This window comes from Lissotriton vulgaris, chromosome 1_1, assembly GCF_964263255.1.
Source record: "Lissotriton vulgaris chromosome 1_1, aLisVul1.2, whole genome shotgun sequence".
In the NCBI taxonomy this organism is placed as follows: Eukaryota; Metazoa; Chordata; class Amphibia; order Caudata; family Salamandridae; genus Lissotriton; species Lissotriton vulgaris.
In genome coordinates this window covers 1568505337-1568527930 of record NC_141685.1, presented here as the reverse complement: position 1 = coordinate 1568527930, position 22594 = coordinate 1568505337, and the positions used below count along the sequence as shown (strand labels likewise).

General features: G+C 41.8%; 1 protein-coding gene across 1 annotated transcript in view; it reads left to right on the top strand.

Moving 5' to 3' along the window:
• BLTP3B (bridge-like lipid transfer protein family member 3B) overlaps window positions 1-22594 on the top strand; it is a 349381-nt gene that overhangs the window by 19178 nt on the left and 307609 nt on the right. Inside the window, exon 2 of the mRNA XM_086918075.1 lies at window positions 7878-8040. Coding sequence (XP_086774201.1) covers window positions 7878-8040 — 163 coding nt within the window. The remainder of the gene's footprint in view (window positions 1-7877; window positions 8041-22594) is intronic.

The following is a 22594-nucleotide window of genomic DNA, read 5'->3' as shown; positions in this document are numbered from 1 at the left end:
GGCAATACAGGATTTGCACGTGCACCAAACTAAGTTTGCAAACGTTACGGTCTCTCTACTTCATGCACAAGCACTTTTAACACATGCTGCCTCCTTTGTGGCCAATGGAATTATGCAGCAATTGAGGACAAAATTATGTTGCAGTGTTAACTAAATTATACAGCAAAAAAGACTGTTTCGTAATGCTGTACGTTTTCTGATACTTTATTATTTTAATCTCTTTACACATATTAATAGTCTCTGCAAAGATTTTGCCTCATCGGTACCAGTGTAACATACAAATGCAGCAGTGAGAAAGGTGACCAGTCAACCTTTGCAAAGGGCCCTCCCCTTTGCAGCAACACAAGTCACATTTTTTGTAACTTTTGATTTGTTTGAGCTACAAACACGTTTTTTGTTAAAATCGTCAGATTATGCAGCAGAATGTATTATGTGGCAAATATGTCAGAGCCTAATTATGTGGAAAACATTTGCAAACTAGGATATTTTGCCATTCATGTTTGAACTGCTTTTGTGGAAATTTGGAGAAGTGCGGATGATAGAAACTTCATGGCTCAGAGACATATGGCTTGTGATTCCATTTTTAAGCTTATTTGGGACATTCTTTGATTAGAAACTTATCCCAGTTTGTGAATATATTTTAATGTCGATAACTCATATTAAACCTTAAACGTGTATCCATTGGTTGAATTAAATAATGTAATAAGCTGGAACTGGTCACTAAAATCCCAAACAAATACTAAAAACTGGGATGTTTTGCTCTTTCTAACCACACCTCTGACTCCACTCACTGTCCCATTCCTCTGGAAATTCCCGCCGTCTGATTCTACTCCCACAGTTTCCCTACTTTTTTGTACCCCACTTCGACCACTGGAAACAAAATACTGGGATCCTCCCTCCAAAAAGATAGCAATACTTCTCTCTGACGATTGCCAAAAAGCATGAAATGTGTACATGAAAACTTCCAGAACATGATTTAAAATTATAATTGCTAACTAGCTCGAGGCTTTTCTAATGGTTATATCCGGCGGGCCCACTTGGCCGGTAGAATACGGAGGACATTAAACACTACAATACAAGAATTCTTGGGGAAGAAAGATCAGACCGAATAAAAGACAAGAAGCGATATGTTGGGGAGGGAGCAATCAGATAGTGCAAACATTTATAAAATTATATTTAGAGTCGAGTGTCTCGCAGTTTGTGCAATAAGCCTCTCTGAATATCAGGGAGGGGATGTGGTATAACAGCCAAAACTGCCTACTTTGGAACTTTAGAACGAGGTTTGAGGCTCAGCGCCGGCTCAATATCCTTAGATTCTGAGTAAGTCAATTAATCTCCCCGTGCCTACAAAAATGAATAACTGTCAGGTGTAATGTGATTGTCGTCAGGTAAAGCGCTCCAAAATCTTCGGGTTCTAGTAACTTTCAAGCACTAGAATTGCACGAGAGACTGTGAGTGACACTAGTGTGTGTGCAAAGGAGGTCTTGCTGTGTTGCGCCTAAACAGAATCGTCTTCTAAGAGGAGTCACTGAGCTCCAGACAAATAGAATTCTCACATACCTACCCCCAATGATAATGAGGGGAGTAGAGCAGGTTTGGCCCTCTTAAATCCATCAGCATAAAGCTTTGCAATTGAGATCTCTGCATTCTCGGTGTGAGCCGTTCTTTTTGCCAGATGCTTTGTTTAACTAACTTGCTGGGAGGGGTTTGTCTCTTCTCCCGTCGTTCATCTCTGCGACAAAGGTGGCCCAGCACCCTGCCACATCTCTGTTAATGGTCTTTCAAAGACCTGTGAAGTGCTCTGGTGCGGCTGGCAGCTCCGTGCCTGCCCGGGAAGGTGTCTCAGCCCGGGCTGACACCTCTTAACCCTCTAAGGAGGGGGAGACAGCAGATTGCAGCAGAACAAAATGTACTAGTATTTTCCCGTTTTTTACTTATAAAACATATAAAGGAAAACTTGTTTCCCGTCTATATTTATATGTAAAAATCCGTAAAAACGGAAAACCGGGAGCCCTATTTATTTTCCACGCTCACGATCGGCAACTTGATGTTGCTGATCGCTAACGAAGAAAAAGTCTCGCCGGGATGTTGATTTTGCTCGCTTGCGGTCGCCTACTTGTCGTTGAGGACTGCGAGCAAGCAAAAAATACCCGCTACGCAACGCGCTTTTGCACTGTAGCGCAAACTACGCACGCTCCAGGATCGTATCGTAGTACTACACCCAGGCCTAGATCTGTTGCTACGGCTCCATGCCCAGCATCCCAGAATTTGAAATCACAACTGCTGTAGAATTAAATAAAGACCAGACAAGTTGTTGGACGCCTGTCTTGCAGCTGCCAGTGTAAACTGAAGGCCCATTTGATTGTAAAACAAACCTCAAACCTCAGTTTCTTGTAGTGAATTAAGATCATACTATCTTCACATCCAAGCCCTTGTACTTTACTTTCGGGAATTCAACCTTCTTAATATGCTCTGTGATTTTGTATGCAAACATGGTCATCTTTACACGTTTGTTATGCTCTCTTCAGTCTCGACGTAAAGACAAACCCAGATGTATTTATTGCCTGTGTCAATGGGTGGCGTTATGGCGATGGGAAAATGTTGCTGCACTTGCGGCAGTGTGCCCTGTGTTCTCCCTGTAGCTGTTTTGTAGCAGAGTCAGTCAGTAGGAAGTAAATATACTATAAAGTTTAATTAGGAAAAATCTGTTTTCCCATACTCCGTGTACAAAACTACTCCATGTAGTATAATTGAATTCGCCAGATATGTTTGTACTAATACCCACAATAGGATTCTTTAAAATGTATACTTGACTCAAACCTGATTGTACTTTCTTTCGTGTGTATTATGTGTTTTCTCGTTAGTCAGGAGATTGTCAGTGCTTTGTTAAAAAAAACAACACATCTTGTCAAAGTTTCCTGATTTAATTCCTCGATTTTGAATGAGTCATTAGTTTCTTAAAAGCTTCCCATTTTAGTGCCAGAGCTTCACTCCACTTGGCATTTGGACAAGACTTCTTTAAGCTGCCTTAGCCCAGTCACTTAACTTGCATTACATTTGTTTTGTTAATAAAGGATGCTTCTCAGTTCCGCTAATTCGTTATGGTCCTTGGATAAATCATTAAAGGGATCCTTTTCACTAGATGCGAACTTCAGCTCTTCCCTTCTTTAGTTTGTTTTAGCATGTCACATGCCCACTGGTCCTTGCCAACATTTATGAAACCGCTGTCCCAGCATTGTGTCTGGTGTGACTCATACTGTGGTTTCCAATTCTAATTTCGACCAGCCTGATTTATCAAGGATTCAGTGAAAACGTGGTGTGTGTGGAACCACACTCATCACAAGTTTAAAAACGGGAAACATTTAAATATTATAAAGTGGTAGTCATGAAATACTGCGAAATAAAAAGAGCAGAACCAGCATTGGCAAAGCCAGTAGGTCTGGCTTACATTTTTTTTCGTCTGGGCTAAAATATTATGGTCTATTGCAGTGAAAAAAAGAAACAAAAGTGATTGCTTTGTGTATAAAGGGCACCCAATAGATAAAGAAATTGGCGTATCACGTTTCACCATATTTAAAGATGTAAACATAGTTTCCATTATGGGAAGTGGAATGATACTCTATACAGTCAGTAGCAAGTAGTGAGGGATTTATATTCTTCTGGGCAGTAACTGTAGGTCGGCAAACAGTTGTTCTGTGCAGCCAAACCTAAAAAAAAAGGAACACTACTTTAATGTAGGCAGAGTTAAGGTTCTCCCAGATACAATGCTCTACCGGTGGTCGCAAGGAGAGTTAATTCTGTTCTAGATTTAAGTTCCTGCTGCTCATAAGGCCTTCTTACTCATATTTAGCAAGTCTTGAGCTGTAGCTGAGGGCAGGGCTAAATGACAACTTAGTATTTCAGTTCTGAGTAGGAGAAACCCTGTTTAACCGGCTTATGCACATCAATGGGAGCTTTTCCACTCTCACTGTTTTTTTAATTAGGAGCCACTTGAAGGATTGGGAGCCTGGTTTGTTACGATAATTGCAACTCTCATTTAGAGTTGCCTATGAAATCCGTTGTAATACTACACATCTGTATTGGCAGTGTGGCACCTAGTTTATGGTCTTGCTCAAAATTATCTTTTAATGTTAAAAAGCCTAAGGAAAAAGTGGTTTTACGTCTTTTCCACATTCAACGTTTTGGCACTACCCCTAGGTTTTAGCTGATGTTAAAAGGCATGGCGCTCCCTTGTAGTGATGTTATAGTACCACATTTTGAATGGGTAATGTCACTTCATTGTAGTAAATACTCAATAACCACTAACTGCATGTCTTCTACTGGAGTCTCTAAATGGGTCTTCCTGTTTCAAAACAAATGGGTTGTCTGCAACATTTTGAATTTTCTGCAAGTATATGGGTATTGTATTGAGAGTATCTAAGGCTATACACACGAGACACATTGGTAAGGTTACACATTAATTCCCAGATAAGGCATTTTGTTTGGTCAAATGTGCGTTGGAATCAAAGATAATGTCTGGTTTTCTTGCTCAATTGATTTTGGCAGGGGAGAGCGAGAGGCATGCAGTGGCGTAATGAAACTTGAGCCCCCCCCCTCCCCAAAAGCAAAGTACATGGAGCCCCCAGCCCACCACCTATCACTTGGGTCCAAGTATACTGTGCTGAGTATTCCCCCTGAAATTCAGGGTTCCCCCCTAATCTTACGCCACTGGACCCATTACTTTAGAGGCAGTAGAGGTCTCACTCTTCTTCTGTGCCCTACCATCCACTCCATCCAGGAAAAAAAAACGATTTCACTTTTAAGTAGAGACCGTGACTGAGACAGAGTGAGTGCCTTCTGCTTTGACTAGATTGGAGTCCACCCAGAAGCATATTGTGTTACTGTAAGATATCTGCATGGGGCTGCAGATATGTGGTAAGCAGTGCATAGGTGAGCCGTCTGCCATCCCACTGGTAAACTATGATTTCAATAGCACCTTAACTTTTTGATTATATTTTATAAGAAAGGTCTATTGTGTAGGCAGTTAAGCCTCAATTCTATACAAACATAAAGTGGGCCACAACTTTACTAAATGCTGCCAGCCGTTTCCAAGGGACCCAGTGTCGCAATCTACCTTCTAACCGTGTCTGGTTCTCGCGTACGTCTGACATAACTGCATCCCTCCCTCGCATGTCATCTGAGGTGAAGTTGCCCAGTGTAGGATCCTTCTCTATTTGCTACTGCAGTTTGACTTGCACCATTTTATTATATGATGTTGAACAGAAAAGTTGGCTATACATGAGCAAATAAATTCCCTAAATGCCAGTGATGATCTTTTTAATAATGAAATTGATTATTGTGTTCTGCCTAAAGTTCTCGGGTATTACTGTTGTTGTAAGCAGAGGGTTGAAGCGACCGGTTCCATGATCCTGGTTGGTAGGGCCATAGAGTGCTTCTATTAGTGAAGGACTCATGGTATGGCTCATGACGCATGTCTTCTTATTAGGAGCTGAAATATTATTGAGTTATTTGCTTCTAGGTTACCTCTCCATAGGAATCATTAGCCCCCTGCATGAATTGCATGACTTTCTGTTTTCCTACCACTACAGGTCCCAGTGTGAGTCCGTGTTTTCTGCACTTGAGCCATTCGGTTCCTGCAGCGGTTCATTGGCATTATCTCTTGTGTCTTGTACAGGCATGCTATGATGCACTGCTTATGACCTCACATATTACATCACTGATGACCTCTGAATTCTGTGGCAGTTCAAGTTATACTTATGTCAATTACATAAAACTGATGTCTGTTTTTTTGGGGTGGTTTAAAACGGTAATTTGATTATTATTTCAAGACCTACGTATAACTCCACTTTAACGTTTATTTTTTTCCAGCAAATCTGTATCATACATACAGGCATGTTTGGGGATAGGGCATATGTCTTATACTGGCTATAACATTTTAATAAAATACTTTAAATTCAATTTTAATATCTTTACAATAACCATATTGTGAAACCAGACTGTTATTGACCAGACAGTGTACCAGTGCAAATATATTAATTGGGCAAGAGGTATACATATTCAATATTGTACTCCGCCCCCCAAAAACATGTTTGGGGGGGCAGCACTATATTGAACATGTATAACTCCAGATTTTCTAATATTTCAGGGGACACCCCTATCCCTCAATCAATCAATCAAACAAATTTGTAAAGCGCGCTACTCACCCGCTTGGGTCTCAAGGCTCTGGGAGGGGGGTAGTCGCTACTGCTCGAACAGCCAGGTCTTGAGTTGTTTCCTGAAGGAGAGATGGTCCAGGGTCAGCCATAGGTGGGTGGGAAGGGAGTTCCATGTCTTGGCCGCCAGGTAGGAGAAGGATCTTCCTCCGGCGGTGGACTTGCGAATTCGTGGGACGGAGGCGAGGGCGAGGCTGGCGGATCAGAGCTGGCGGGTGGGTGTGTAGAATATGGGGCGGCTGTTGAGGTATTTCGGGCCCATGTCGTGGAGAGCCTTGTGTGCGTGGGTGAGGAGCCTCATACACTATGTTTTAGGCCACTATAAACCAGTTTGTGTTATGTTACCCTTTCAGTATGGTCGTTGGTTCTGTGCACCCACATTTTTTTGCAATGTCTCTTTTGGCTGCTGCCATACCTTGATTCACAAACAATTTTTGATACTTAGTCAGGTCTGTCACTTCCCATATTCCCAGTGTTTGTTTTCTCCATTGGTGCTGGTAACCCCACTGTTAGTGCTGCCTTTATCCTTTGGCAGTGTCTTTTTTGTCTTGAGACATTTCCATAGTACATGGATACAATTACATGCACATTTATCATTGGCTATGCTCCCGAATGTACATAGCTTCACTCCTGTGTAATATTAGATTTGCCATAATCCTAAAACGTTTGGGGAAGGGTGTTTTGAGAACTTAGGATGGCTTTGAATTGTAGTAGATGTTGATGAGGTATGAACAAAACCTGCATAGTGTTCTGGGTATTTTCTTCCGCTAGTGGCTCTTTCTTTAAAAGCCACACACTGAAGAAGACCCGGACCCTTTTAGCATTCCTACAAACTCTGCTGGACCATTCAGACACTTACCCTTCTTAGGTAGATGGGGCAAAGTCTTTCTCACTTGTTGTCTATCCTTCTTTAAGGTGTGCTGTGGAGATGTGGCAATAAAGAAGGTACTGCATTACACTAGCCTCTGGTCTTGTCATGAAATCAAAAAGACGCAAAGTTCACCCCTCTCGAAGGCTAAAGACTTAACATGCTCAAAAATAAATGAGCAGAAACTAGTTTTCAAACACAAATTGAAGACTATGAAATGAAAATAGATACTCCTCCAAGATTTACCCAGCAGTACTGTTATCCTTTCCATGAAGCTGAGTGGGAGTGGCTCAGTGCTAGAGGCCCCAGCGTGTGTTGTCTGCAAAATCTTTTGAGCAGAAGAGACATTTCTGTGGGGTGGAGTCTGTAATTTTCACTGTGTAGCATTGTGAAGCAGAGAAAGGGATGTGTAATACATGTAATCCCTTTGTGCCTGAATCTGAAGTTTTTGTTTTGCTTTTATGCTTTCCAAAGGAGCTAGAGCTACTGCGGCCCACAGTAGGTGGGAGCAGCGGTCTAGCCACAGACTAGCTCACCTATCAGTATTTCTCATGGTGTGTCTCAGATCCACTACCATTTGTGCTTTAGAGTTCCTCTAATACATCTCTGAGTGATGCACTCCCACATTTGCACTTCTTATTTTAATAATCCAATATTCCAGGCCCTTGATGAGGGAAAGGGTATCAGTTAGCTGGATAATCTAAAATGAATTTACTGTGTAAGAGATCCAGTGTTACAAGCAAACATCTCTTCTTCACTGAATATTTTCTAAAAAGGAACTTTTTACTTTATTTCAGGTTTACCAAAAACTTATCTCCCGACAAAATCAACCTAAGCACTCTAAAAGGGGAAGGCCAATTGACAAACTTGGAGCTGGATGAAGAGGTTCTGCAGAACATGTTGGATCTACCAACATGGCTGGCCATTAACAAGGTTTTTTGCAATAAGGCGTCTATAAGGGTAAGCATGTTGTTGCACAGAAAAAGTGATGGTAGCTGTATTGATTTTTAAAAAAAATATGTGATATATGTGAATATTGTAAAAGGTGTATATATTGATTCAAATTAGTTTAGTTAACTATCTGTTTATGGAGTCATGATTAATGACCACAGTTACCATATTTGAAAATTCCTGAGGCGATCCCTTGTAGTGTAGTTCCTAGTTTCCCACTAGGCCCTGCGCATTGGAATAACATAAACAGTAGTATCGACGTGGAACTGCTTATATTCCAGGCCTCCACTGACTATGCTAAACTTAATTGGGTTGTGTTACCAACTAGCTCAGAGGTCACTGGAAACTTTCTTCTCTGCATAGGAAGTGATCAGCTTCCTTGGCACAGACAAGAAGGGATTCAGCTTTCCAACAACCGTGCAACATGACAACTTTGCTCCTCAGATCAAGAGTCGATCTCTAGGGTCGTGTGAAACAATAGACATAGATTTCACTCAGTCAGTCTAGTGCAGTTTACTTTCACAGTATGTAGAGAATAGAGAGACGGGCGTGTATCAATAAAGGGTTAACATTTATTGAACAGTCTTTCTTCTCATACAAGAGAAATGTATTGCCACAATTGCAATAACTGTTATTATAAAAAGTACGTACAGTAAGATAAGAATAGCGAAATAGAACTGTAAAAGCATTGATATGGTTTCTTAGCCATACAATGGTTTAAAAGTAATAAAACATATATACAGTCATATATACATTAGGCTAACATACTCAACTGGTGCTTCTAACTAAGCCTACCCCAGTGTGCCTGACCTAAGCCTAACACGTGAGAAGGGGAGTAAGTAAGTAGCTTAAGTTAAGTTGGTTTTGCCAAGGTTTGTTTCAAGAATTCTCGTCTAAGGGTTTAGTCAACACCATACCTCTGAATAGAATGATGGAGGATTGGTATCTCCTTCAGGGGTCTCTCTCGATATCCCAGTCACCTGCGAGGGTAAACTGGAAGCGCCGGGACTGGATTTCTCTGCACGAGAAAGGCAGAGGCTTCTCTCAGCGCGTCGAGGAAGGAGGGGTGACAGCGTCCGCGGGCAGCTGGGCTGGATGTCTTCGCAGAGGACGGCTGCACGGCTCCTCAAGCGTACTGCACCATAGGTCGCGCTGTAGCGGCGATAATGGTAATCAGTAGCTTCACCACCACAGGATAGCAGGCTGCAGCGACAGAGTGCTAGTTTTTACCAACACGGGGTCATGCAGGCAGCTGGCATCAGCAACATGTTCGCTCATTGCTTAAGGCAACGTTGGTAATATTTATACCTGACAGGTGCCGGGTTTGACGCAAGTTTGCTGGACATAAGACGTCAATTAAAGATGTCACTAGGAAGTGATAGTTATCAGTTGCTCATTAGAGTTCCATTACTAATCAAAACATAGCAAGCGGGGATTTCCAGGTTTGCTAAGTTTTTATCTTGTTGAAGAACTCGGAGTGTTATCTAGGAATATCAGATAGTGACTGCTGCTCTGTCATTGCACTAATTGGTCGCAAAGGAAGTAGCAGAGAGTCATGCTGGAATGTGGCTCTGTGGCTCTGCTCGTGTGAGGCCAGAGATGACTTTACAGAAAATCGCACTTGAACGGTTATGCCAATATAGGGAATAAATGGATTTATAGCCGAATAGGGGCATAAGGTCACAGTATCGATCAGGAACCTAGATAAGCACATGACACCCACTCCACGAATTCATGTCCATCAAAATTACTAAAACTAAGCAATTAGATGCATGTGTAACATTGTGTAACATAGCCCACCCCAAAATACATAAATGCATTCGAAATAGGCGTACTTGTAATACATGGAATTTAGGTACTGTACGTTTTTTTTTTAAAGCATAGTAATCATTCAAAAATTATTGCATATGAAATCAATGAACGATTATGCATAAAGAATTACACATGAAGTATCTCTGACAGAAGAAATGCGAGATAAATCATCACATAAAAATGCATTGTAATAATATGTGTGCTAGAGGCTGGTGTTATGTTGTTATGTCTCTAGATGTGTTTTTTAGAAATAGAAGTGTGAAGCTTCTGTTCTCTAAGAATAGTTTTTACGTTAAGCAAAGAATTGTTCGTGCCAAAAAGAGAGGGTCAATATTTTTTTAAAAAATTGTCCAATTAAAAGAAAAATCAGTTTACCAAAGCTCCTGGCAGTTTTATGTTGATCAAAACTGAAGGCCGAATTCAGAGTTCATGGGAACGCCGTGTGTCGGAAAGCTTTTCAAAAGTTATTGTTTCTCTGTGGGTGAGAACATCGTATCAGACAGGCTCGCAAAGAATTGGTCTACAAAATCAGGTGATAGTTCAACCAAATTAGATAGCGCTGTAACTTGGCAGGTGTGAGAATGATTGCTGTCATCGAAGACAGGACCAGCCCTGCTCACAGAACGTTGTACCTGGATGATGTTGCTTTTGTCACTCGCTCCACTGTTACCACTTGGCTGTAGTACAGGAGTCTCCACGAATGCCGTCATCAGGATTGGTAGCCGCTGGGGACAACACAATGCGTGAGCCGTTATTGGACTTAGCAAAGTATCGACGTCCATTGGTACTGCTGATGGAAGTGAAAGACAGATGTCCAACACGCATTCATCGCCGCAAAGCATACACCGTAGCACAGGTAAAATGCAATTTTGCCATATCGGTCTGAATGAAAGGAACCAGGTCATATTTAGATCTCTCAGCCTGGCCAATCCGAGGACGTTAGTTATCCTGTCCCTGTAGCGCATTGCTAGGATTGTCTCTTCCATTCCCATGGGAGCTATGTCTGAGCCGAGGTTTGCCATAACGTAGCAGAAGGGTCAAAAATAGAATCCCTGCGATGAGTCCAAAAAATAGTGGAATACCACCAAAGATGGAGTGCACAAAATTAGGAAAGATTCCCAAAATTGCCTGGAAGGGTGTTAGCAGTCCCGTAAAGACTGTCTTAAATATGCCTGGGATGCTTGTAGCACTAGACATGTTAAGGAGTTGGTCGAGCATTTGTACGAAATGCACGGGGCAATTTGTTGATAAAAGGTCATGGACTTCAGTAGCCGTCCTTGCGACTAGAAGATCATACGTCTCTTTAGATGACGTTATAGGCACTGTTGTCTGTAAAAGCACAGATTTCATTTTGCTTAATGTATCAATTCGTATAGAATAGAGATTCAGACGAGGCCAGAGGGGAGTCACTATGTCTGGAGGCCCGCTCGGGAACAATGCTTGCATGCAACATTTGACCATGGACGTTACTTGCACTAGATAACTTTTTCCGGGCGCGAGGCCACAGCACCTGTGATCCGTTCTTAGAATGTAACTCCCGTTTGCGAGTTGCATAAAGAAGGGCTCTATCTGAGTTGCAGGTGTGACTAGCTGGTGGCATGAAAGGTTGTTTGAATTGCCATCACATGCTCCGTGTAAATTAATACCCTGACACAAAAGTATACCGCTTAGTGAGTGTTTACAGTTGTCACCACTAAGAAATACATTTTTGTCGCTGTCACTATAGCAAGAATGAGTGTATGGTAATTTCCATTCGGATTTTACATATCCCTTACCCAATTGTTCATATTGGCCAGCAGGTATGTATTCAAGGCATTTTTTAAAGCGGAAAGTTGTTACCGGAATTGTGATAATTCCGTGTATTATCCATTCAATGACAGGACTCTCTGACATTGTCAATGGTAATCTCTCGAGTTTCTCGATGCTCAAGATTGTATAGTCTGCTCCTTTCTGTGCCAAACTGATCTGTTTATCAGTAAGGTTAAAAATGGAAAATAATGACGTTGTGTTGATTAAACGCCAAGGCACATAGCCTGAACGAAGATTTTGCAGCGTCCAGCCTAATTCTATAATAGAGCGTAATTGAGACTGGCCATGTTGTAACATTAGCAAATCTCTGTCTATCACATCAAAGGCAGAGGATACAATATTGTCCAAAGAATATATTCTGGAAGACAGAGTCATTAACCCATTGTCTACCACAGAAAGTGATTTTTCCAAATTAATACGATCAATTTCTCGTATCTTTTCAGCAGTTTCAATTTGCTTTACTTTCCAAGCCTCGTTGTAAGCAGCATAGATGCTGGTCGCTATGAAACGCTTTTGACGCTGTTTGCGTGGTCCAAGAATGAAATCGCGCAAATCAGCACCATCTTTTAATAAAGACAAGTGTTGCTTAATTTCAGCCAGTGTGGATGTAGTTAGCCATTCTAGGCAGAGTTTCCCTACACTGTATGTGGTTATAATTCCTGGATGTTGTCTCTGGGAATATCTCGAGTCTAATCTGGTCATTTTTAAACCCTGTGTTTTATTCAGGAATCTATCTTGACAGCTATTTGTGTCTGTAGGCCAGATTAACCACTTTTTCCAATCAGGATTTGTTCTGTTGAAATGTAAAATTTGTGACACGTCTAACTCAATATCAGCTGTTGCATTTTCAGGTATTGGCTTTGGTATAGACGGTGTTTTCAGGTCTTTGTTCTTGGCTAGGCCAAGACAAGATGTTTGGTGTACAGTGTCATTTAGAAATAACATTTGTTCTGGTATCATGCAGGTTCTAAATAGTGCTTCTATGCCTTGCACCTGCCAATCTTTTGTACCCCAAATTGATTTTGTTTCAATATTATTTTTCCAATAATCAAAACCAAATGTCATCATTTTGTCATAAAATGCTTCTGAATATATCAATTTAGAATTTTTCAGCATTGTTTTCATTCCTGTTTTATCTAACAGTTTATAATAAAACGTTTCTGCATCACTGGTGTTAAACCCTGAGAAGTATTTGAATTTCTCAAAAAATGCTTTAGAACTGCTTTTAGGTGGTGTAGAACAATGTTCCCATTGATTATACATAAAAACATTTCTAGGCTGTGCAGATTTATGCAAGTAATGATCCCCATAGTGGGTATAACAGAATAACTGCTCATAACTAGATGAACCTTGTAAATAATCATGATCTGTGAATCTAGCTGACATTACTAAATCAGACATCATGTCATTAATACTGTTAAAGTCCCAATCATCAGAGAGTGTACTTGGTGTCAAAAAGTCACTTAAGGAAACCTTTAGTTGATGAGGATACTTCAGGATTTTGACCGGACCATAGATCTCATAGTCTGTTTTCTCCCATACTACCCACCCGGTATTGGAATTGCTGTGACATTTACTGTTGACAGTTCTCTTTTCTTCACGTGGGATGATCTGTGTGGTTTCAGGACTAGGTTGATGTTCTGACTTGCTGTGTCCATTCAATTGTAATGAACTTTCCTAAAATTAAAACTAAAATTAGGCATAGTAGGAGTATGAATACCCCTGAGATGATCCAATGCTCAATCAACGGTGAATCCAGATATAGTTCTTTGATTTGTTGAAGGAGTCCTGTTGTATTTTCTTTAGAATACTTTTTTGTTTCTGGCATCACTTCGGGGTCGTTTAAATCTTCAGAGAAGTTGTCGAAGTTGATGAAATAACCAGAGGCAGTTCTGTCAATTGATGGGATTGTTCTTTCAATCTGTCTCTCGGTAGCATTTTCTGATGCCACATCATTGTAGACTGGTGTTGTTTCTTGATGAACTGTTTCAATCTGTGTTTCAAGAGGCACGAGTTCCATGGCATTATTGCATAGTCCTTCATTGTGCACTGCAGGCTGATCGAATGTGATTAGTCTTTCAGTTTGAACCTCTTGGATTGTTGCAAGTTTGGGTATTCTGTTGTTTCTTGGGAGTCCACTGGGCCTACTGTTGATTATAGGCCACATGCTTGTGGTTTTACCAGGTCGATGGACACGACTCTGTTCTCCTTTTTACCAGCAAGGGGCGGTAGCACAACTGATCTTGTTCCGGTGACTGCTAAGACAGGTACTGCTTTTCTGTAAGAAGGCCCAAATTCCTTCTTAACCGCGATCTTTTCTCTGACTAGATCCCCAATCTTTGGAATCCAGACAGGCCTTGCTGGGGCTGTTGCGGGTGGTGCCTCGTCAGTGGTACTTGGCTGTTGCTTTAACTTTATGTTGCTTAATGATTTTCTTGTTTCATTCAGTTCCTGTAAAACAGCCAAACGGTCTTTTACTTCAAACTGCTTTGTTTCTTCTTGTACCACTGACATCTGACTATCGAGGTCCTGAACGTTCATTCTTATTCCGAACAATAGTTCGTATGGGCTGAAACCTTTTAGAGAATTTCTTGGCATGTTGTTAAGACTAGTCTGGACACTTATTAAATGTTTGACCCACCCAGCGCCTGAACCTAATACCTTCGCTGTTATAGATTGCTTTATGTCCCGGTTTTTTCTTTCTATCACACTTGTGCGACGGACAAGAATACCACAACCCAATTCCCATGCTAGCCATGGCCTCCTCATAGGCTCGAGAGCTGAAAGCAGGACCCTGGTCAGAATGGAACGTGGTAATTGCGTATGTGCCGATATGGACTCGCTAATCTTTTATAACAGTTCTAGGCGTCAGCCGAGTGCTGGTGGCCTCATTTTTTAAGTGCATTTCGTCTTAAACGTTGTACACTGGGACGCGCTTCTCTTCTTTGATTGCGCAGATAGACCGCCTTATGCTGTCTAGAAGGGATCCTGAAACTACACTGGCCTGTTCATTACTGCGATCTCTGTTGCAGTCTTCACAATTTTGAGCAAAACATTGAATATCTATACTCATTCCTGGCCACCAGTACTCTGATTGCAATTCTTTCAGAGAGGCTTTGATTGTTTGGTGTTTCAGACCCAACCCCATGTGTGCTTCCAGTAGGAGGAAGCCCCTCCTGCTCCTGTTTGGAATTACTCTATCCCCCACTCCAGGGATTCGAGCAAAAGGAACGGAGTTTGCATCGATTATGTATGCATAATTGAGTGGATAGTTTACGGGTAGTGCTGCACAGTCGCCTTTTACGGTCGTTTTTACTGCTAGCATGGTTTCCCCGTCTATATACTTATCTGTACGCTTTTTTGTGGCTACGGAAGCCGGGTTAGTTGCTTCCGCGGTGGCTGTATTAGCCAATGAATTCCCTGCAACGTGAACGCCATCACGTTGAAGACTCTGTGCGTGAATCACGTGAGTCTTTTGTAGTTCTTTACTTAAAAGAGCTACCTCGTTCCAGAGCAATTTATGCTTTATTGTGGCACCTGTGTCATCTTTGTAGTCGTTTTCGATCCAACTCTGCAGTTTGTTGTTGTAAGAATTGACGCAAAAATGAGAATCGCACACGATAAGTGTGGGGAATTCGCGTTCTGCATTTTCGAGCGCCATCTTTAAAGATCTGATTTCAGTTCTCTGAACCGAACAGTTTCTTACAGATTCAGTTTTTGTTACTTTCGGTCTGAATTTACCGCACAGCCAACGACCTTTAATGATCGCACATGCTGCATTGTAGGATTTACTCTCTACGTTGAAATGCTGTACAAAGCTATCTGTATAGATTATACATGCGTATTGTGGGAGAGGCAGGATTTCGATTGGCAGAGTATATTCTTCTTCATATTCTAAATCATTCAGTTCTTCGTATTGCGGGGCGAAATAGTATTTCACGTCTTCCGCTCCTAGAGAATCTATGCACTGTATCCATTTTGGATCCAGTGACACTGTAGGCAGGTTTACTGGGCTGAATAGCGCCTCGAAGGCGGATTCCGCTGTAAGGATATTAATCCGTTTGCCGTGTGCTAGTTCTCGTTCATTTGCTAATGCGATTTGCACTGCGTTCACAGTTCTTTCTGTGCGACTGAATGTTTTTTCTGCTTGTGTGTACAAGTGAGATTTAATTGAAATTGGTACCTTTTCTCCCTCATTAGAGGTCAGGTACGTGAATCCGCATCTTCCTGGGATGACTCGGATTACAAGATCAATCGTGTTGTCACGTGTATCTAATTTTGTTTTTGCTAACATGTCTGTTTGCAGTGATCTCAAAATTTCTGTGTGTTTTTGAGTCCAATTGATTTGTTTTAAATCAGGTTTTATTAGTTCGTAGAGAGGTTTAACCCTCTCTGCGTAATTTAGGATGTAAGTTCTTCCGAAATTCAGAAAACCTAGTATTGATTGTAAATTCTTCAGCGTTTTTGGAGCTTGGAGTACAGCGCACTTCTCTAAGAAGTTGTCCGCTAGGCTTTTCCCTTCACTTGATAATTCGTACCCTAAAAACAGTACTGTCAGATGGGCAATTCGGGACTTTTTAAAGTTGAATTTGTAACCCTCTGCTGCGAACCCAAGTATAATGGTGTTCACTCTTTTCAAGTGAGTATCCAAGTCGTCGTCTGTGAGATAAATATCATCTACGTAAGATAATGCTTCATCATCATAGATTTGTAGTAACTCTGTTACCCTAGCTGAGAATAGTCCTGGGCTGTTCTTGAACCCCTGTGGGAGTCGACAGAATTTTTTCTGTGACCCAAATGCGGAGAAAGCGGTCAAGTATCTGCTTTCTGGTGCAATGTTTTGACAAAAGAAACCATTAGAAATGTCTAATGTCGTTTTGTATTTTTTCCTAACTATGTTATTCATTAGGGCTGCACTATGGGAGTTTTGTACTGCAAAAGTTTTGCAACATGTATTAAGGTGTCTGTAGTCCAAAACTAGACGATATGAATTGTCTGGCTTGGAGACAGGAAACAAAGGATTGTTCATTTGAGAGGTGCATGTTTCAATCACCCCCTGGTACTCAAGTTGATCTAAGATCTCCCTGACCTGTTTTTTAGCTTCTTGCTTTATGGGATACTGCCGTTGGGCAGTTGGTTCACTTTTTAGTTGGATTTTGTGAGGCGGAGAATCCTCATCCCATCCTACATGATTTTTATACAATGCAGGTGCCTGGGCTACAGCCCATTTCCTTGCATATGTGTATTTTTTGTGAATCGGTATGTGATTCGAGAAGGCAGGCATAATCACTTCTTCGCCACGAGGGCACTCCCTGACAAACTCTGGGGGCCAATCTTTTTCAGCTAACAGAATATCATAGCCTTTTGAGAGCTTATCCCAAAATAGACCCTTAATTTTCCTAGTCTTATCACCCTCCATACGCAATGTTATTTCGTATATTTTATGGGGCTCGCTAAGTCTGGCGTCGGCAGTTTCAACCTGAATGTATTCATTCGTGTCCACTGTCTCCAGATGACTCATCAAGTTCTTGCGCGCTATACTGATCTCTGCTGCACTGTCCAACATTGTCAATGCCCACTCCCCGTTTTTCAACTGTGTCCTCAGTATTCTCGGCATGGTTGATTACTCTAATACTGGCTACCTTCTTTTTAGGAAATTGAGATTTCTTATTTTGAGCAGGTTCCTTGTCTTTGGACTTGGTGTGCTCTCCTGGGTCTGACCGTCCTCTTCTTTCCGAATTCTGTGGAAAAGATCGAGAGGGACGTGTATCAATACTTTGATATCTATCAGGTTTTTTCAGATTATCCCTATTTCTAAGGTTATATCTTTTCTCAGAGGGCTCCCGTTGGGGAGACTGGCGTTCTCGAGTCGGAGTTCTTTCCCTCCGTCGAGGAGACCTTCCTCTGGACTGGAAAACTTTTTCCTTGGGAGTGGATTGTTTATTTCCATCCCAGCTCTTTTTAGGAGTGTTTAAATTATTTTTAATAAATAATTTTTCAGGATTTTCGAGCAGTTGGGGCTTAACTGGTTTTCCACCCAAGCTGTCTCTACCTAATTCTTCATAGCATTTTTCTATGATTTTTGCTAGCTCAACAGGATCTTTTATATCTGTTTCCCTCAACTTCTGGCGAATCGCCACAGATGCTGCTTCTCCCTTTACATTGGCTAATAATATAGCCGTGACCTGCTTGAAGTCTTTCAGTAATTTCATACCTAGATTTAAAGCTGGTTCTGGACCGAATTCATTTTGAATCTGTTTTAGCACGTCTGGTATTACCGCCATAGACCGAACACCGTGTGTTTTTGTGTAAATGGAAGCAAAGACTGTACCCCAAGTGTCGCAGTCCTCCACGTGTGGTGCGATTCCCATAGGAAGGCAGATGGTCAAGATTCTGTGTTTCTCAATAGGGGTAGTATCAGGAAATACTGCCTCTATTTGAGTGATTTTCTGGGCTAACCAGAAAGGAATTTGTTCCCGTTTTACGGGTGTTTTACCAAGACATGACTGTATGTTCTGTGGTGTAATTTTATTTGTGTTCCCCTGATGAGGGGTCAGCTGTGGTGTATTAACAGCTGGCTGGACTGTTGCAGTCCGCATTACATATTGGACTAATTGCCTATGTATTTTTATTAATGTGTTTAGCTGTGCTAACAGCTCTTCTCTAGACATTTTTGCAATGTCAGGATGTGGTGTGTAGCTGGCTAGAACCGGCCACGTGGCTCCTGGTCTACCTAGTGGACCGAGCCTGGTTATGTGATCATTGTGTTTTAGGGCGCCATTAAACCAGAGCAGGTGCTCTTGAAATTTAAGTGGGATTTCAACCTCCTCGAAAGGAGCGTACTCTCCCGGAGGTTCCTCTATTTTGTAATAGTGAAACTCTTGTGTTATAGCGTTTACCGCTGGAAAGTTTATCCATGAATAGAATACCTCTGTCTGCCGATACTCGTGAGCCTCTATCACGAAAATTACTGTACCACCTTGAGGTGGCAGTCCGTTTTCTATAAGTTTTAAAGTTATAGATCTTCTTAACTGGACCGGGATGATAATAGCACCCGGGTCTGTGTATTCGGGACCTTGCTGAGTCGCATCTACTGCGGCCCCAGTGGTGCCGTTGTTTTCTACTGACATTGTATAAATGCAGTTTTTGCAGAGTAGGTCTCCAAGGAGACAAAGATTAGATGCACAATATTTTGGAACACTGTATCCTTCAACGTTGAATAAACCAGAGCTTTACATAGGAATCTCTTCCTACTAAGGTCGGGCGGATTTTAACCTTTCACCCACTCCAGACGTCTATTGGAGTATTTACGGGAGAAAGGGGTGTGAAATATGCACGACTGAGTTACTCTACAAGTCTTACGTTAGTTTATCGCCTTACCAAACGTTAGGGCGCCATGTAGTGTAGTTCCTAGTTTCCCACTAGGCCCTGCGCATTGGAATAACATAAACAGTAGTATCGACGTGGAACTGCTTATATTCCAGGCCTCCACTGACTATGCTAAACTTAATTGGGTTGTGTTACCAACTAGCTCAGAGGTCACTGGAAACTTTCTTCTCTGCATAGGAAGTGATCAGCTTCCTTGGCACAGACAAGAAGGGATTCAGCTTTCCAACAACCGTGCAACATGACAACTTTGCTCCTCAGATCAAGAGTCGATCTCTAGGGTCGTGTGAAACAATAGACATAGATTTCACTCAGTCAGTCTAGTGCAGTTTACTTTCACAGTATGTAGAGAATAGAGAGACGGGCGTGTATCAATAAAGGGTTAACATTTATTGAACAGTCTTTCTTCTCATACAAGAGAAATGTATTGCCACAATTGCAATAACTGTTATTATAAAAAGTACGTACAGTAAGATAAGAATAGCGAAATAGAACTGTAAAAGCATTGATATGGTTTCTTAGCCATACAATGGTTTAAAAGTAATAAAACATATATACAGTCATATATACATTAGGCTAACATACTCAACTGGTGCTTCTAACTAAGCCTACCCCAGTGTGCCTGACCTAAGCCTAACACGTGAGAAGGGGAGTAAGTAAGTAGCTTAAGTTAAGTTGGTTTTGCCAAGGTTTGTTTCAAGAATTCTCGTCTAAGGGTTTAGTCAACACCATACCTCTGAATAGAATGATGGAGGATTGGTATCTCCTTCAGGGGTCTCTCTCGATATCCCAGTCACCTGCGAGGGTAAACTGGAAGCGCCGGGACTGGATTTCTCTGCACGAGAAAGGCAGCGGCTTCTCTCAGCGCGTCGAGGAAGGAGGGGTGACAGCGTCCGCGGGCAGCTGGGCTGGATGTCTTCGCAGAGGACGGCTGCACGGCTCCTCAAGCGTACTGCACCATAGGTCGCGCTGTAGCGGCGATAATGGTAATCAGTAGCTTCACCACCACAGGATAGCAGGCTGCAGCGACAGAGTGCTAGTTTTTACCAACACGGGGTCATGCAGGCAGCTGGCATCAGCAACATGTTCGCTCATTGCTTAAGGCAACGTTGGTAATATTTATACCTGACAGGTGCCGGGTTTGACGCAAGTTTGCTGGACATAAGACGTCAATTAAAGATGTCACTAGGAAGTGATAGTTATCAGTTGCTCATTAGAGTTCCATTACTAATCAAAACATAGCAAGCGGGGATTTCCAGGTTTGCTAAGTTTTTATCTTGTTGAAGAACTCGGAGTGTTATCTAGGAATATCAGATAGTGACTGCTGCTCTGTCATTGCACTAATTGGTCGCAAAGGAAGTAGCAGAGAGTCATGCTGGAATGTGGCTCTGTGGCTCTGCTCGTGTGAGGCCAGAGATGACTTTACAGAAAATCGCACTTGAACGGTTATGCCAATATAGGGAATAAATGGATTTATAGCCGAATAGGGGCATAAGGTCACAGTATCGATCAGGAACCTAGATAAGCACATGACACCCTCAGCTGAGGTTTGCACATTTTGTATAGTGGTGTATTGAAGTGTAAATTGGCACTTTTCTTGATTTTTGGATAAAGTCTTCTGTAATTTTCCAAAGGAAATAATAAGTATTTGGTGGATAGTTTTGCTTCCTGACACAAACATTTATACTTTGAGAAGGATTCAGTTTGTTAGGAGTAGGAATATTTTAACAGTCCCACATATACAAAGTTCTTATGAAAAGGTATCACTTTTGCTTCTGCATTATTTCTTCATGATCATGGATACCCTCACATACATGGTGGGTACAATTGCAGTGTATTAATGTGCTGTGTGCCTTCTAGGATACCTGACCATTACACCTTGGATGCGGCGGGAATTCTGCTGTGGTGCTAGACATTCCAATCGTGGGTGTGGCTCGGACAGCCCCCAGCCATCGTGCGCACACGGCCGGGGGCCGTCATGAGCAGGGAAAGGGTTAAGCATGAGGTGATGACCCAACCCATTTTGAGTGCAGTATAGTTTGGTGTATTGGATGAATTTTAACTGTGATTTTAGCTGTACTTTTATGGTTCTTCTGTTTTAATAACCGAATAAAGATTCTGACTTTGATTTTGAGTATAGTAGTCTTGAGCAGTGATCATGGCAGAGCGCTGGTAAGTGTTTTCTAGGAAGGCAGCTTTTCAAAGAGTAAGATGGACCTTACTGGAGTGACCAAGCCTAACATCCAAAGTAGTGGGCCTAATAACAGATAAGATGGGAGAATTTGAGGTCCTGAACTCAGGGATAGACTTTATAACTTGGCCTAATATTCGCAAGCACCATAAGTAATTGAATCTGGCTTGATGTGAAGTCTCCAGAACTCAACAGAGTTCTTGGGCCCCCATGAGACATGCCTTTGGATCTCAAAAGGAGGTAGCCTGGACTGTGCAGTGAGGGCCGCAGACCCTGTAGCATTTACTTGGCTAGATCCACGATTCAGACCAGCAGAGTGGCTGCGTTGTCAGAGAGTGCCGAGTTAACCAGCAGTGCCCCAAGCAACGATATGACTTCCAGGTGGGCCTTGGAACAGTTGGTGCATCTCAACACTGTGACAAGTATGTATGTATGTATGTATGTATAAACCATTTTATAGCGCGCTCCGTTACTTGGGAGTATCCTGGCGCAATTCATTGAGAATTGGTAGACAGAATTTTCCTGCACAGAGAGGGAAGTGTTTAATTGGCCTCAGAGTGAAAGTGCCACCTGTTTGTGGCATGGCTCCCCCAGTGAAGCACATGGAAAAGTTCAATGTTATCTTTTTGAGCAGCATTGCCTTCTCTTCTCGTATCCACCCTGAGGATGAGTAATTGGAAGTACTACTTTGGGTCACCTGATAGAAAGGGAGTCCCGCTAATTTGCACAACAACACTTATAGAAGAATCTGTAAAGATGTATAAATATTTAGAATGGCATTCTGTACAGGGAGGATGTCATGGCACATATTTGATTTATAGCAAAGTGAAGAGCAATCCTAGTAACTAACTGCACTCCCCTCCATTTGACAGCACGAGATGCTGACAAATGCAAGTAACATGAATCATTAGGCGCCTGTCCATGCACGACCTGAAGAATATGATCACCTTGGTCCTCTAAATACCAGTGTTTCTCTTCTTTGAGGTGAACGGGTTAATTGAGGAAACACACCTATATCTAGCCGAGCAGAGTCAATTCAATTAAATTCATGAAGCTTTATTCGGTACATGTAAATGACCATAAAAGCACAAAGCATAAATGACAATTACAGCAGTTCATAAAAATTTACAAGTAATATTAACAGTCGTAATTCATTAAAAACACATACTTTTCCTGGAATTGATGCAATGATTAAAAAAACGTTGCAGTATAAAAACAGATGTCTGCAGATTGCAGATTAAAAATGAAGTTCATAGCCTGCTTAACTGTGCGTACACCATATTTAACAAACATAGGTTTCAGAAAGGTAGTACGAAAGTTCATGTACAGTTTGCAGAACAGGAAAAAGTGCAAAGACACGCCATC